Consider the following 13,837-nt stretch of genomic DNA (forward strand, 5'->3'; position numbering starts at 1 on the left):
CAATCATTGGATAGCAATGTTGACTGACAGTAATGCCAGACCATTTGAATTGCACTACAAAATAACTTGCTGTGATTTCATTGGTGAATAATCTCTAGTGATGTGACAATCCGCCAATCGGTGCTTTCGGGACAACCTTAAAAAAACGCCCCCAACGTTTACGTGCTCGACGTGTTCCGCATACCTTGGGATCAACGTGAAGGAACTTGCACTGGTACTATTCCAATGCAGGTGGAAATTTGAGAGATAAACGGTATACTTTTAAAGGTCTAATTAGTTTAAAACAATTTATTATTGCTGTTGCCAGAGCTGAAGGTGCAGCTATCAAATGCACTGCCCACCTCTGCTGATTTCTGTAGCTGTGTATATATAAAAATGAACATTCCAGTAAATGCGTTCCCACGTGCGTGATTGAAATTTGAATTTATTGAAACATGTTCACTGTGTCCCTAAAACGTTCTGTACATTTAAGAAGTTGCGATTTTTTTACATTGAGCGCTGTCAAGGTCTCCTGCATGCAGGAGCTCGCGTTGCATTAATACATGCGCGCTTAACTCATCTATGCCACTCGAATAGATATACAGATGTATTATTTTCCTCAAAACATTTCTTGGGAAAATATTTTTGCTTTTGAAAACACATATTATAACCACACACAGTTTGTGATGAGGATAAAAAAAAAAAATCATAGAGTCCACAAGTCCAGGCCTCATCTACTGTGGTCTTGCATTGCTCCAATGAGGCACAATGTCTTTGATTAAAAGGCAGGAATCCACATTCAGAAACACAGACTCTCCAAATCATCCCAAGAGGAAATGTAAGGCAAGCAGATGCACGAGTCTGTCGCTTTCAGTCCCGCTCATACCGCGGCCGTGGCCGTCGTGAGCTTGAGGGCATCTGACAGATTGCGCTGTCGGACCCTGGTGTTGCCGATCAATTCCAAATGCGAGTCCGGTACCCATCCGCGATGCCGATCGGACAGTCTGGTGCCCTCGACCCAATCTGGGGAAAACCATAGAAAGCCATGAGGAAAAAGAATCAATGGATTACAAGTTTGAGATGGTCTTACGGTCGCTGCTTTGTTGGTGCACTAGTATGATGTCAGCTTTTTCTAACGACAACTCATCCGGCTGCTGGGCCACAAACGCTCTGATACACTGCATCTGTGGGAAATCTAAAAGGAAATAAAAATTATGTTAGATTTTATAATATGGATGGTTGATTAATGAGGCAATAAGGCGGGAGGCATTTACCTTGAGCTGAAGAAAAATCCACTTCAGGGTGAGGACGTGAAAGGGCGGATATCCAGCGTAGCTTATCACTCCTGAAGGAAACAAAAGGCAAAAAAAAATGATTGCATATTTCCTCAGCCTTTTGTGACTTTACACCGCCTCTTACTGTGTGTCGGTCCTTAGCAGCAGCGACTTGCCGGACATGTGGAGCCTGAAAAGGTTCTTCTGCAGGGAATGAAGTTTGACACGGCAGTTCTCCACTCGCAGCTCCTCCACGGGAGCGTGGTCGATCACCGTAAATCGGCCCCCCCTGGATATGGGAAAGTGATAATTAGATATCTTGATTGACGTGAATAATTTGAACGTCAGAGTGATTTGACTCAAAGATAAAAAGATGGGGCAGATGCGTGAAGAACGGGATGTTGTTGCAAGTCGCCAACCCAATCAGAGTCAAAATAAATAAATAAACGTCGACTGACTCACTCTTTATGTTGTGAAACCAGCAGGTAGTCGTTGAAGAGGTGCATGTAAATATTCCTCTCTGTGTCTTTTAGGGAGAAGTCCATCAGTTCGGTGACCAGTCCCTCTCGTACCAACCTCCGAGACTGACTGATGAGAGGAAGAGTCTGCGAGCAAGATCATATTGTCAGCATTGATTGCCACTTTAAAGTTCCACAAAGAAAATCCAAAGGTTTGACGCACCCTGCACTCAAAGTCCACCTTGGCGCTGAGACACACCAACGACTCGATGCTTTTCATTTGGGAGATGCTGTCGTTGCTCTCTTGGATCAGCTGGAGGGCACCAAAAAAACAACAACCGTAATGGTTATAACCTGGCAAGCGGCATAAAAGAAAATGACCAGCAGAGGGAGACAGAGCGGAAGCCTGAAGGAAAATTGACCTTTTCTAACTGTCTCAAAGCTTTAATAGCCTGCGTCGCTTCCGGGGTGCCCGCAGTTGTTCTCTTCACGATATTCTGCGAAGGGAACAATAAAATGTTTGTTAATTTTTTTTTATCAAATTTAGAGGTAGAAATATGCCTCGAAAGTCACATACTAGATTTTGAACTGTTGCGAGCTCATAGAGCAGTTTTGCATACATATGTGTTTTTCTTTTTCCTTTTTTTTTTTTTTTTTTTACAACACTTTAAATATATAGGATGACAGGGAAAGAGGTTCTGTTAGGAATGAGCACAAATTCACCTGGACCAGCAGTTTGATTCGTGTTATTCTTTGGAATGGAAGGACGAGGAAGGAACGAAGGGGGAGTCTCTGACAAACAGGACTCCTCTCCAATTTCTCCACGATGCGCTTAAAGCCTGGATTCTCATTCCTGGAAAAAAAAAAAAAAAAATTGAAGCAGTCGAAAAAAACATGAAGCAGTTGAGAGGATGAATCGTTTCTTACATGAGTCTCTGGTAGGTGGCGTCCTGATAGGACTGGTTGGTGAGGTAGGGAACGTAAACCATCTTGAAGCGCTGGCAGTGGCGAGCGATGATGTCACACACGGTAAAGTGCATAATGTCAGACTCCAGCCGCTCCTCCAGCTTTGACAAGAAACTAAGACGTGAGACATCAAAAGTGGTTATTTGCGCCGTTGCGAATCTTAAAAATGTAAATGCTCGGGGGGACGAATTAAAGCAGCGAGCGGGTCGTATGTGACCCACGATCCATACGTTGCCCACCACTGTTAAAGCTTCAAAGCCGCATCCCATCTGACCTGTGACTGATGGCGCGGACGTCAGCTAGCCGGGAAAAGAGCCAGTTGCGATCCTGGGTGGTCAGTAGCGACCCCAGCTGTTTGGACTTGACAAAATGCTCCACCACGATGTCCAGACTGCGACAGTAGGACGCCTCAGATGTCACCACTTCAAATCGCACCTTGAAATGAAAAAAAAGAGGAACACAATGTGACTGATGCCCCTATGCCTGTTCTCCATGACATATTTTTGGCTTGACTGGAAAAAAAAGTGGAAGTGTCAATTCTGTTGAAAAGCTAACTGGCAAAGGCGGACCTGACTTTTTTTTCAAAGGAATGATTGCGCAATCGCTGCTTGAAGAACGATGGGGAAACTCTGGTATTTTTGGACTATTTTGTAGCAGCTTGAGTTATGAGGTAATCACAGAGGGCGAATGATTCGTTTTGGTTACGCTTTGTTTAAAGCAAAACAGCCATTTGTAGAAATAAAATAAGGCCCCAAAACAGAGTGATCATGTAACAAAGAGCAGTCCTGCTGCCTTACCTCCTGAAGACGCCTCTTGTCTTCCGTGAGGTCCTCCAGCTCGTTGCTACTCCTGACTCCCGGCAGCTCTCGCCACAGCGTGGCCGACTGCGTGAGCGAGATGGAGAGGCGCGGCGACGAGGGCCTGCCCTCGCTCCTGTGGGGCTCGGGCAGAGGCAAGCTTTTCACGCTGGTGACAGAGCCCGCATGGGACAGGGAGTGGGGGTGCGGGACCGGGGGTAGCGGCGGGAGAGGTCGGCGGGCCGGAGGCGGCGACGCGGCCGGAGAGGCCGAATTTTCCTCGCCAACCGAGAGGATATCGGAGCGAGACTGGCGCAGGATTTCGGAGTTCTGAGCCGCTTCGCTGTACTGCTGGTAGAGTTGAGCGCGATCTTTCGTGGTGAGGAGAAAAAGAGGGCAAGAAGAGGATGTTAGAAAAAAAAAAAATGAAGTACAGGAAGTTAAAGACAAGAAACAGACAAAACTTGATCAAATAGGGTGACATGTTTACATTTTTAGTACCCTAATACTTTTCATTTGGTTCAAAATAAATTGAACTATGATATGTCCGTCTGTGTCTGATTTACACGTACTCGCTGGAATGCAAAGTTAGTAGCAGCAGGTTTTTTCCCGCAAGGTTGTAGATACGAAAGCTTGCGCAAACCTGCCTGTTGCTCGCGGACACACACATATAGCCTACATTGCCTCAACACACACATACAAACACACACTCCACTTGTGAGTCAAGAGCAGGCAGACTTTTGTTTTAGCTTCTCCAAACACTTTTTTTTTTGCTTTTCATTTGTATCATTTTGGTCAGAGCTGCGTGCGGTAAGAGGCGGAGGTGTTGTGAGCTAGTGTTTCTGCCCGAATGAATCACACAAGCTGAAGGGAAATGAGCCAATGCGTCACGCTTTTCCCGTCTGCAGATACACATCTGAAGGCACGTTGCCCAGCCAACTAATACACTCGATTAAGATTTATTAGGAAAATAACACCCAAAACAAGCGTGGAATGTTTTCTGACTGTAGAGTTCTATTTCTTCATCTTTGCATGATGGAGAGCAATTCACTTAGGTCATTATGTACTTTTGCATGTTCCATATGAGGGAAATGAGTTACTCACTGAAAAATTTTGAATTCCTTTTCCGTCTCCCAATTGTGTCCAAAACGTTCCTGAAGAAACACAACACCAGTGTTTTGTTTATAACAAGAAAAATAATTATAACATACATGATTTGAAACTACGCTTCAGTGTTGAGCATCACTAAAGTGTTTTCTAAAGTTGACTTTTTGGACTCACCTCAGGTCCACCTCTCCCCAGCTTTTACAGCGATCATCCTCGTCTGGAAGAAGAAAGTTTCCAGTTGTCAAAACATTGTACAACAGCGTTCCCATCAAAGTACCACAGTGAAAATGGTAAAGAAGTACAAAAATTAAATGCTTGAGTTAGTCCGAGGGACTTAAAGAAGTTAAAAAATGAAATGCTCGAGTTAGTCCGAGGGACTTTGGTGACATTGAAGCTGTTCAACTTCTGAGTACTACTCCTTCAATCAACTTCTCTTGGTTTCCTTCACTGCCTGCACTTGACTCCGCCCACCACCCAACCACAACGTTACCTGTGATGCGTGGGGCCGCACAATCGCGTAAGACTGACAGTAAAGACGAGTCTTCCGATGAAGTCAAATTGTGAGATTTCATCAACAGATGTGGGTTTGTGACAATGGCATGCAATGATGCAATATTCTGGAAATGTGAGGTTTCAAGGCATTGATCAAAACAATAGAGAGAGCACAATCAAGTATTCTACAAGGTGCCCCAAAAAACTCATTTGAAATATAACATCTTTGGCAAAAAATATTAACCCATTCATTGCCAGCCCTTTTAAGACATCTTTAGCCGTCAATGGCAGTGAATGAGTTAAATGGGCGACAGAATCTGACCGACAGGTACCCCCTTCAAAACAGGCTGATTTCATCAGAACAGCTACTACAAAGTCATTTTTTTATATTTTTTGGTGGCACCTCCTATTTTGGATCATTTAAGAAAACAGGCAGTTGATTGGTGAGCTAAGAACCATCAGAATCAGGGACCGCCTCCTCTTTGGTTACCTGTTGTAGTGAATATTCGAGTTCTGCGATCGCCGGCAACACCTTCCTCCTCTTCCACCTCTACAAGCACCTCGTTTCTTCTTTCGGTGGTCTTACGGATGCCCCGTCTCCTCAAACGGGCCTCGGAACCCAAGTCCCGGAAACTGGAGGTGCTCGTCAGAGCGGCGCCTCCCCGTTTCCTCGCTTCCGGGTCTGCTCCGTCTGTGCTAAGCTCATCTGGTTCTGACTCTACACTTGATGAGTCCTGATCCTGCAGCGAACCTGTCTCCTGCCCCTCCCTTTTGCCTTCTGCCTCTTCATCATCTACCTCATCATCATTACCCTCTGTGGAGGGTTGGAGGAGATCCAATTGAGACGGATAATTGAGAATGGGGCAGCTGCTCGGCTTATACAGCGTGTTGCTCACGCTCAAATATATCTCCGTTTCCTTCTGTCTGCTCGCCTCTTTCTCAGTCTCTGACATCTTTACCTCGTTGTCTGTCTCCTCGGCCATTTTCACGGCTACCTTCTCTGACCGCAACTCGGGCTGAGCCTCAGATTCTATATCCACGGCCGAGTTTGGATCCTCCTTCCCTTGTGTGTCGACCAATGTGTCAGCGCGAGTGTACGCGGATGTGTCAGCATGCATGGCCGAGAGCCGGTGAGCATGCATGTCTTCCTGGCCTTGCCCCATACCTCTCAGTCCCTCCACATCCTCCTCCAGCTCCAGCTCGGGTTCGGACTGCGGCTCGTCCTCTCTCGGTTTCCGGAGGTGCATTTCCGCGGTCCCTTGCGCAACCTCGTCCGCTCGGCTCGTCTCGGTCCGTGCGAGTCCTCGATCTCCCGAGCCGGGGTCTTCTGTCAGGTCCTCGGCTGAGTGTCCCAGGATCTCCCGTACTACGTTTTTGGCCCACTTAAGGTGAGGGGCTTGTGAATGACGCTTCGGCTCCTCTGACATGCTCCACGCGCCGCTCATTCGGATGCGAATGGCTTCTTTCTCTTCTGGGCTCATGTCTTCAACGTTGAGTCCTTCTAAGGCAGGCAGAATTTGCTCAAAAGTCACCTGTGAGTAGACATTGGCGTAAGGATTCCTCGGGGGAGGAGACGGTCCTTGCCGCTCTACAATTTCTTTACTCTTTTCCCTCCACTTCATGAGGAGTTTTTCAGTCTGTGAATCCCTTTTAAAAGGCCCAATTTCATCGTACGGGTGCTCCGCTTTCCTCGCTTTCATGTCTTGCGGAGAAAGCGTTTCTTGGTTGTCCTCTGTACACCTGTTGTTGTCCCCGTCAGCCTCCCGTTGGCTGTTCATCACATGCTCATCATTGCTCATCGGTGACGGGCGTAGGTCATCAGGAGGTTGCCAGCTGACATCATCGCTGCTTTCCGAAAGGAGGTTGCGTCTTTCGGCTTCTTCCTCCTGCTCAGCAACTGACGGTGACATCCTGTCAGTCTTCGCTCGTTCTAACGTTTGCCCGATCACGCAGAAGACGTATTTGGGCTTCTTTTCCCTCCCAGCCGGTTCTTCCTCATTAGCATTTTCCTCCCTCGTCTGCGGCTCACGTCCGAGAGTCGGAGGAGTGTCTCTCGAAACCCCGCCCCCCCAAAAGTCCTGACAGTCCAGAAACTCCTCTCGCTCGTCCTCGTCGTCACCGCCGCTCGACACTGTCACAAAGCCGTCCTCTCCTGAGTGTATTCGCTCACTATCTAGCCTCCACCCTGTCTCACTTCCCCTTTCGCTCTCCTCGCTGTTGCTCTCTCTCTCTTCATCCCTCTGCCAGCTTAGCCCCATACCTCCATGGCCGCCATCTAACTCCCCTGGGACCTCCTCTTCCCCGTCTACGCTGACCCCCTCCCGTCTCCGACTATCAACTCGTCCTGTCTGTGCCTCCCTCCCCTCGTTCCACTCGCCGGGCTTCTCTCTGTCTGCAAAGTCGTCCTCCAGAGACGACTGTTTGCTGTTCCTGCCCCTCACTGGTTCTAACCACAGCCGTTTCTGCTCCATCTCATTTTTGCCTATCTCACTTCTCCTTTGCTCTTCTCTCTTTGCACTCCTCCTGTCGTCCCGCTGGCTGTCCTTCCCCGACTCCCCCTCTTCTTCTCTGCCTCGCCTGCGTCGCGTGTCATTGTCCATATTGCTGCTCCACTCGCCACTACTCTGAGATTTCGGCGGCGCCCTCGAGGCCGCCTCCCTGAGGGTTGTGTCATCGCCCCTAGGGTCAGCCTCTCTTTCCTGTCTTTGCCTTTCCTTCCTCGGACCGTGCGCCCTGTAGTGCTCCTTCTCTCTCCTGTCTCTGGACTGTCCCCCCCCCTCCCACGCTACTCTCCCACCGTCATCCCTATGTCTGTCCCTCTCCTCCCCCCTCTCAACTCGGTCTCTGTGCCGGTGTCTGTCCGGCTCCCTTGCTGAGCTGCCCTTGCTGTCCCCCTCACTTCTGCTGTGTTGATATGTCAACTCCTCCCGCTCTCTGCTGTCCCTCGTTTTTTGCCGCCTTCTGTCTCGGTCATCGCTGTCTCCCTCGCTCCTCGTGCCCCTCCCTCTGGCTGTCTTGTAGGCCCTCTCGCTGTCGTGATACATCCCCCTGTCTCTCCGACTGTGCGGTGAGGGCATCCTGGCCTCCTTGCCTCCCACGTTTTCCCTTCTTCTTGACTCAATGTCTTTCCTTTTTTCTCTGGGAGGAGGGTTGGACTCTTGATATCGTTGCCGGGATTTTTCATAGTTTCGCCATTCGCCTCTTTCTCGCTCCCTCTGATGAGTTCGATCTCTTTCGCGCTCCCAGTCGTCCGCCTCGGTCCTTCTCGGCTTGTCTCTTTGGCGCCTCTGCTCGCGTCCTTCATCCCGTTCACGACTTCTTCTCATCCTGGGAAATGTGTCACCTTTCCCCATGCTCCATTCCATCTCCCGCCCAATGACGCTCTCGACATTTGACAGCGGCCTCCCATTTTTCCTTTCATCGTCTCGCCTCCTTTCTTCGCCAGCCTCCCTCGGCCTGGTCTTTGGACCTCGGTCTCGCTCGTAGTATCTTTCACGGGGTTCTGTATCTCTGTACCTGGGCTTGTATTTCATTTTCTCAACTTCCCGATCCCGCCGTCCCTCTTCGTCTCGGCCGCTTTCCCACTCTGCCTGGGCAGTCATGGCTTGCCTTGGACTTGGATCCCTGGAGACTCTTCCGCCTGGCTGAAGGCTGCGGTCACACGTCTTTATATTTGATGAATTATCAAAGAGGGTGCAATTTGGCCTTTTGGTCCCCATGGTACCATAATTTGGAGAACCTTAAAGACATTTCACACAGTTAAGTCACAAAAGAATTCAAATCAAAGTAACATCTTATATAATGAAGTACAAATAAAGACGTCTCAGCACGTTTTGCTTCAGCCAGTTTTACATCTCCACTGTTACAGAACTGAATGATACATAGTAGCTTCATGCATGTCTGCCAAAGAGCAGAAAGGAACACACAGCCCAGAGAGAGAGAAGAAAAGGTGGCACCCTGGTACAGTTTGCTAAGAATGCAGCACAAACCTGCAAAGCGGCGCATACCAAAGGAAGCCAAGGGGCCGCTTACACTTAGGCACGGCATTTAACATGCAAGTCACGACAGAATAGAAAAAGACTCACGGTGGTGTATATGTGGAAATCACAAGACACTCACCTGAATGTGAAGTCGTGGGGAGAGCTGGTCTCCCCCCGGTCCTGCTCAGCTCTCAAGCATGGGGATTGCACAACACACAAGTCTGCATTTTTTGCTTTCACCTTGTCCGAGGTGACTTATTTAATCTCAAGCATATTTCCAAAATGAAGCTGCTTATCTAAGAGTGGCGGAAAAAAAGCCAAATGTTTACGCCTGAACTCTCCTCCACTTTCTCGCTGCCTCTCTCTGGCTCTCCCCACCTCCTTCCTTCTTCAAATTCCCAAACAAGTCTCAACAGATTGACACTTATCTTGTCCCCTCCTCCTTCAACCCCCTTGTGCCTTGTTATACTCTATAAGCCGATCTCACTGAACTGCTTTCTCATAAATCAAACAAATATTTTTGCAGGCTCTTGTCCATTTCTTTCGCTACTCTTAGCTGCGCAGCATGAAACTCCCAGGAAGAAAAGTACTCAAGTCGTTGGCTGCGCTGTCCTGCCCCATTCTTCTTTGACCAAAGACAGGAAGTACACCTCCTTGGGGGAGTGGCTGCTCAACACACACACACACACACAACCTCGCAGCCAGGTAAGGTGGTAATGGAGCAGGAGGGGGAGGGGAGAACCGAGGCCTTGGAAAATAACGCCTGCATTCCCCAGAGTGGTATTGGGGAGGAGAATGACAAACACAAAAACACATTTTGGAATTATTAAAAATTAGATTAGGAAATCACAGAGGAGAGAGCACAACCTCATAACAAAGTTGTTTGTGATTCAAAACGACTTGTTTTTCCAATTTGGATGAAGTCACTCGTCATTCCATTGCCTTTGTTTGTGCACACATTTTGGTTTCATTTAGAAGGATGCAAATACCAAGCACACAACTCATGAAGCACATAAATAGTTTTGAATACATTTGATTGAAATCTTGGGTTTTCCATTGTTTTTATTATCATTGTTGTCATATTTTTATACGTGTCTGTTTTTAATTTCATTATTTTACTGTTTGCACAGGAGAATTCCTTGTTAATGGTCTGCACACATTCTTGGAAATAACCTTGATTGTGATGGATTGAATCTGATGCGCAACGAGAGTTGACATATTTTTGTTGGAATGGTTGAGGCTATATTTGTCAGGATCATAAATTGAATAACTGTGGCCCTGAGCGCTGCATTTAGAAACTAACATATTTAGTTCGTCCTCTTCCCCTAAGGAAATGCAGTCAGTCGCTGTTGAAGTGAAGGGGCTTACATGGTGATGTTTTAGGTTGGGACGCGACTGTTATGCAAACTAACCTCTTTGGTTTTGATTGGTTCATGGTCCATTCACATATGGAAATGAATAACTTTCAAGATACAAAAGGTAGGCTTATCATCTCAAAAGGGCTACTAGATATCAGTTAATCAGATGATGTTGTCATTTCAAGACGTTTTCTACTGCAGTCTGCTGACTTGATTAAAAGGAGAAGAAAATGGCATGTTTGTAATGTAATGAAATGTAATGTAATGTTTTAACCATTATCAATTTTGATTCACTAGAGTAGTTTTAGAAACCGAAAACTAGTCTTTGAAAAAAAAAAATTCTAGAGTTAAACACTAAAACAGTCATCATGCCAGTAAGCTTGTGACGTACACTCCCACTATACTGTATGCATATTAATTAGAGGGAAATTGTTTTCTCCGCAGAGCTTTTTCCATTGTGCCAGGCAAAACTGGTATTGCATATTTACGATAAATAAAATATATTTTTTTAATAAATTTACTTGAAAGTGTTGCGTCAGTTCCTCTTTCTCAGTTTTTTTTACACATATATCCATAGTGTATCTCATCATCATCGGCAGTCACTCGGAACGAGTATGACGGTCTTCTTTTCAGGGTCGTCTACTTGTGGGTCCGCAGGTGGGCGTAGAGGCCGATCCGGGATCCACATATTTTTGTGCAGTGTGGGCAGGGGAAAGTGGCGGTGGGTTGTGGTCGTGCTGGAGCCAGTTTTTGTCTTTCCTTTCGGAGTTGTCGTTTGGTTTCTGCGACACGGCGGAGTTCCTTTTCGTGATGTGCTGCACCTTCTTGCACCGCTGCCCTCCAGCAGTTCCTGTTCAAGGCGATGCGCTCCCAGTCCCGAGATGTTATTTGGAATTTCTTGAGATTGGTCTTGAGGTTGTCCTTAAAACGTTTCTTTTGCCCGCCCGGGGCTCGCGGACCTCTCTCCAGCTGGGAGTATAACATCTGTTTGGGGAGGCGGGTGTCAGCCATGCGGATGAGATGTCCTGTCCATCGGAGTTGGTGCTGCATTATTAAGGTGGTGATGCTCGGTATCCTGGCTTCCTCCAGAACGCTGATGTTTGTGCGTCTGTCCTCCCATTTGATCCGGAGTATTTTCCTCAAGGTTCTCTGGTGGTGTTGTTCAAGAGCTCTTAGGTGCCTGCTGTAGGTTGTCCATGACTCTGCCCCGTAAAGTAAGGTGGGGAGAACCACAGCTTTGTAAACCAGGAGCTTGGTGTCAACCCGGAGGTCTCGGTCTTCGAAGACTCTTTTCCGGAGTCTGGCATACGCTCCACTGGCACAGCTCAGGCGATGGTTGACCTCGGAGTCAATGTCCGCTTTGGAGGAGAGAAAACAGCCGAGGTAGGGGAAATGGTGAACATAATCAAGTGCAGTGTTGTCCACATTTATGATGGGCGGAGTAGATGGCTGGTTGGGTGGGGGTTGATGTAGCACCTGGGTCTTCTTGATGTTCACGGTCAGACCCAGGGCTCTGTATGCCTTAGCAAAGGAGTTCAGGATGCCCTGGAGGTCTTCTGCAGAGTGTGCTGCTATGACATTATCGTCTGCATACTGGAGCTCCACGACCGTGGTGGTTCTGATCTTGGTTTTGGCTTTGAACCTGTTAAGGTTGAAGAGCCTGCCATCAGTCCTGTACCATATTGGGATTCCGTGTGGTAGTTCTTTGTTGATGAGGTGGAGTATGGCGGCAATGAAGACAGAGAACAGGGTGGGTGCAATAATGCATCCCTGTTTGACCCCTGTCTCTACAGTGAAAGGCTCAGTCAAGGAGCTGTTATTGAGCACTGTGGCTGTCATTCCGTCATGTAATAAACGCAGTATTCTGACGTATTTGTCCGGGCAACCATACCTCAGGAGGATGCTCCATAGGGCCTGGCGATCCACCGTGTCAAAGGCTTTTGTAAGGTCTATGAAAGCCATGAACAAAGGCTGTTTATGCTCACGGCATTTCTCCTGGAGTTGGCGTGCTGTAAAAATCATGTCTGCAGTGCCTCTAGATGGGCGAAAACCGCACTGCGATTCTGGGAGAATTTCCTCAGACAGTGGCAGTAGGCGATTGGCAAGAACACGAGCAAGTACTTTGCCAACTGTTGAAAGGAGCGAGATGCCCCTATAGTTTCCGCAATCCGCTTTGTCCCCTTTCTTGAAAATGGTCACTATCAGAGCATCCCTGTGCTCCGAGGGGAGTACTTCTTTTTCCCAGACCTTCAGAAAGAGGGAATGGAGGTGGCGCTGGAGCTCTAGTCCACCTTCCTTTAGGACCTCAGCTGGGATCCCATCTGGCCCAGAGGCCTTGTTGTTCTTCAGGCTCCTGATGGCATCTTGGACCTCTACTAAAGTGGGAGGTTCACCCATGTCTTCCCTGATGGGACTCTGAGGGATGTGACTGAGGAAATCTGACTGAGTTGTGCTGTCACGGTTGAGGAGTTCCTGAAAGTGCTCTCTCCACCGGTTGTTTATGGACTCATTGTCCTTCAACAGCTCCTGCCCGTCTTTAGAGCGTAGGGGGTTTTGGCCGCGATGGCTTGGGCCGTAGACAGCCTTAGTAGCGCTGAAAAAGCCTCTGGTGTCACCAGAGTCTGCCAAACTCTGGATTTCCAGTGCCCTTTCTGTCCACCAGGAGTTTTTAATCTGTCTCACCCGGCTCTGGACGTCAGCCTTGGCTTTGGAGTGGGCCTGTCTCTTTGCTGTGCAGGTGATGTCATTTTGCCAGACACGAAAGGTTTCCCTTTTCTTGGAGATGAGCTGTTCTATCTCTGTGTCGTTCTCATCAAACCAGTCCTGATGCTTTCTGGCCTTGTACCCGAGAGTGGCACGGCAGGTGTCGAGGATGGAAGACTTGAGCAGGCTCCAGTGTTTTTCGATGTCCTCAGGGTATTCCTGAATGAGGCTTTCTCCAAGAGAGGCCTGAAACAGCTGCAGGGTGGCAGTGTTGTTCAGGGCCTCGAGGTTTAGTCTCTGCCGGCTCAGCTTCTTTTGGAGTCTCCTCTTCCTCTTGAGTCTGATGGACATCGTGGATCGTATCAGGCGGTGATCTGTCCAGCAGGCCTCTGAATCCATCATGGCTTTTGTGATGGTCACGTCGCGCTGATCCCTGGCTCTGACAATGACATAGTCAATAAGATGCCATTGTTTAGAGCGAGGGTGTCTCCATGAACCCTTGAGTTTGTTCTTCTGGCGAAAGATGGTATTTGTGATGGTAAGGTCATATTGAGCACATTTGCTAAGAAGCAAAACCCCGTTGGAGTTGATGTTTCCAATGCCTTCCTTTCCAATGGTGCCCTTCCAGAGGTGGTGGTCCCGGCCCACTCTGGCATTGAAATCTCCCAGTATAATAATCTTGTCCTCTTTGGGGATTTTTGACAATACATCATCCAGACAGGC

General features: G+C 48.0%; 1 protein-coding gene across 2 annotated transcripts; it reads right to left on the reverse strand.

Annotated features, from left to right (window-relative positions):
- Window positions 1-408: 408 nt before the first annotated feature.
- Window positions 409-9,746, reverse strand: arhgef5 (Rho guanine nucleotide exchange factor (GEF) 5). Of its 2 annotated transcripts, none has more exons than XM_061289869.1 (15): window positions 9,193-9,746; window positions 5,564-8,812; window positions 4,756-4,798; window positions 4,579-4,628; window positions 3,475-3,845; window positions 2,952-3,112; window positions 2,639-2,791; window positions 2,435-2,564; window positions 2,134-2,208; window positions 1,935-2,024; window positions 1,716-1,858; window positions 1,399-1,542; window positions 1,254-1,324; window positions 1,070-1,174; window positions 409-1,002 (listed from the first exon to the last, which is right to left on the reverse strand). In XM_061289869.1, the coding sequence occupies exons 2-15, from the start codon at window positions 8,790-8,792 to the stop codon at window positions 860-862; spliced, it is 4,908 nt and encodes a 1,635-aa protein (XP_061145853.1). In that variant the 5' UTR covers window positions 8,793-8,812; window positions 9,193-9,746; the 3' UTR covers window positions 409-859. The 2 variants fall into 2 exon arrangements, with proteins under 2 accessions (XP_061145853.1, XP_061145854.1); XM_061289870.1 differs by having other exon boundaries at window positions 6,239-8,812; window positions 9,193-9,743.
- Between the last annotated feature and the right edge of the window lie 4,091 nt (window positions 9,747-13,837).

The sequence above is a fragment of the Syngnathus typhle genome, linkage group LG10, assembly GCF_033458585.1.
Source record: "Syngnathus typhle isolate RoL2023-S1 ecotype Sweden linkage group LG10, RoL_Styp_1.0, whole genome shotgun sequence".
Taxonomy (NCBI): Eukaryota; Metazoa; Chordata; class Actinopteri; order Syngnathiformes; family Syngnathidae; genus Syngnathus; species Syngnathus typhle.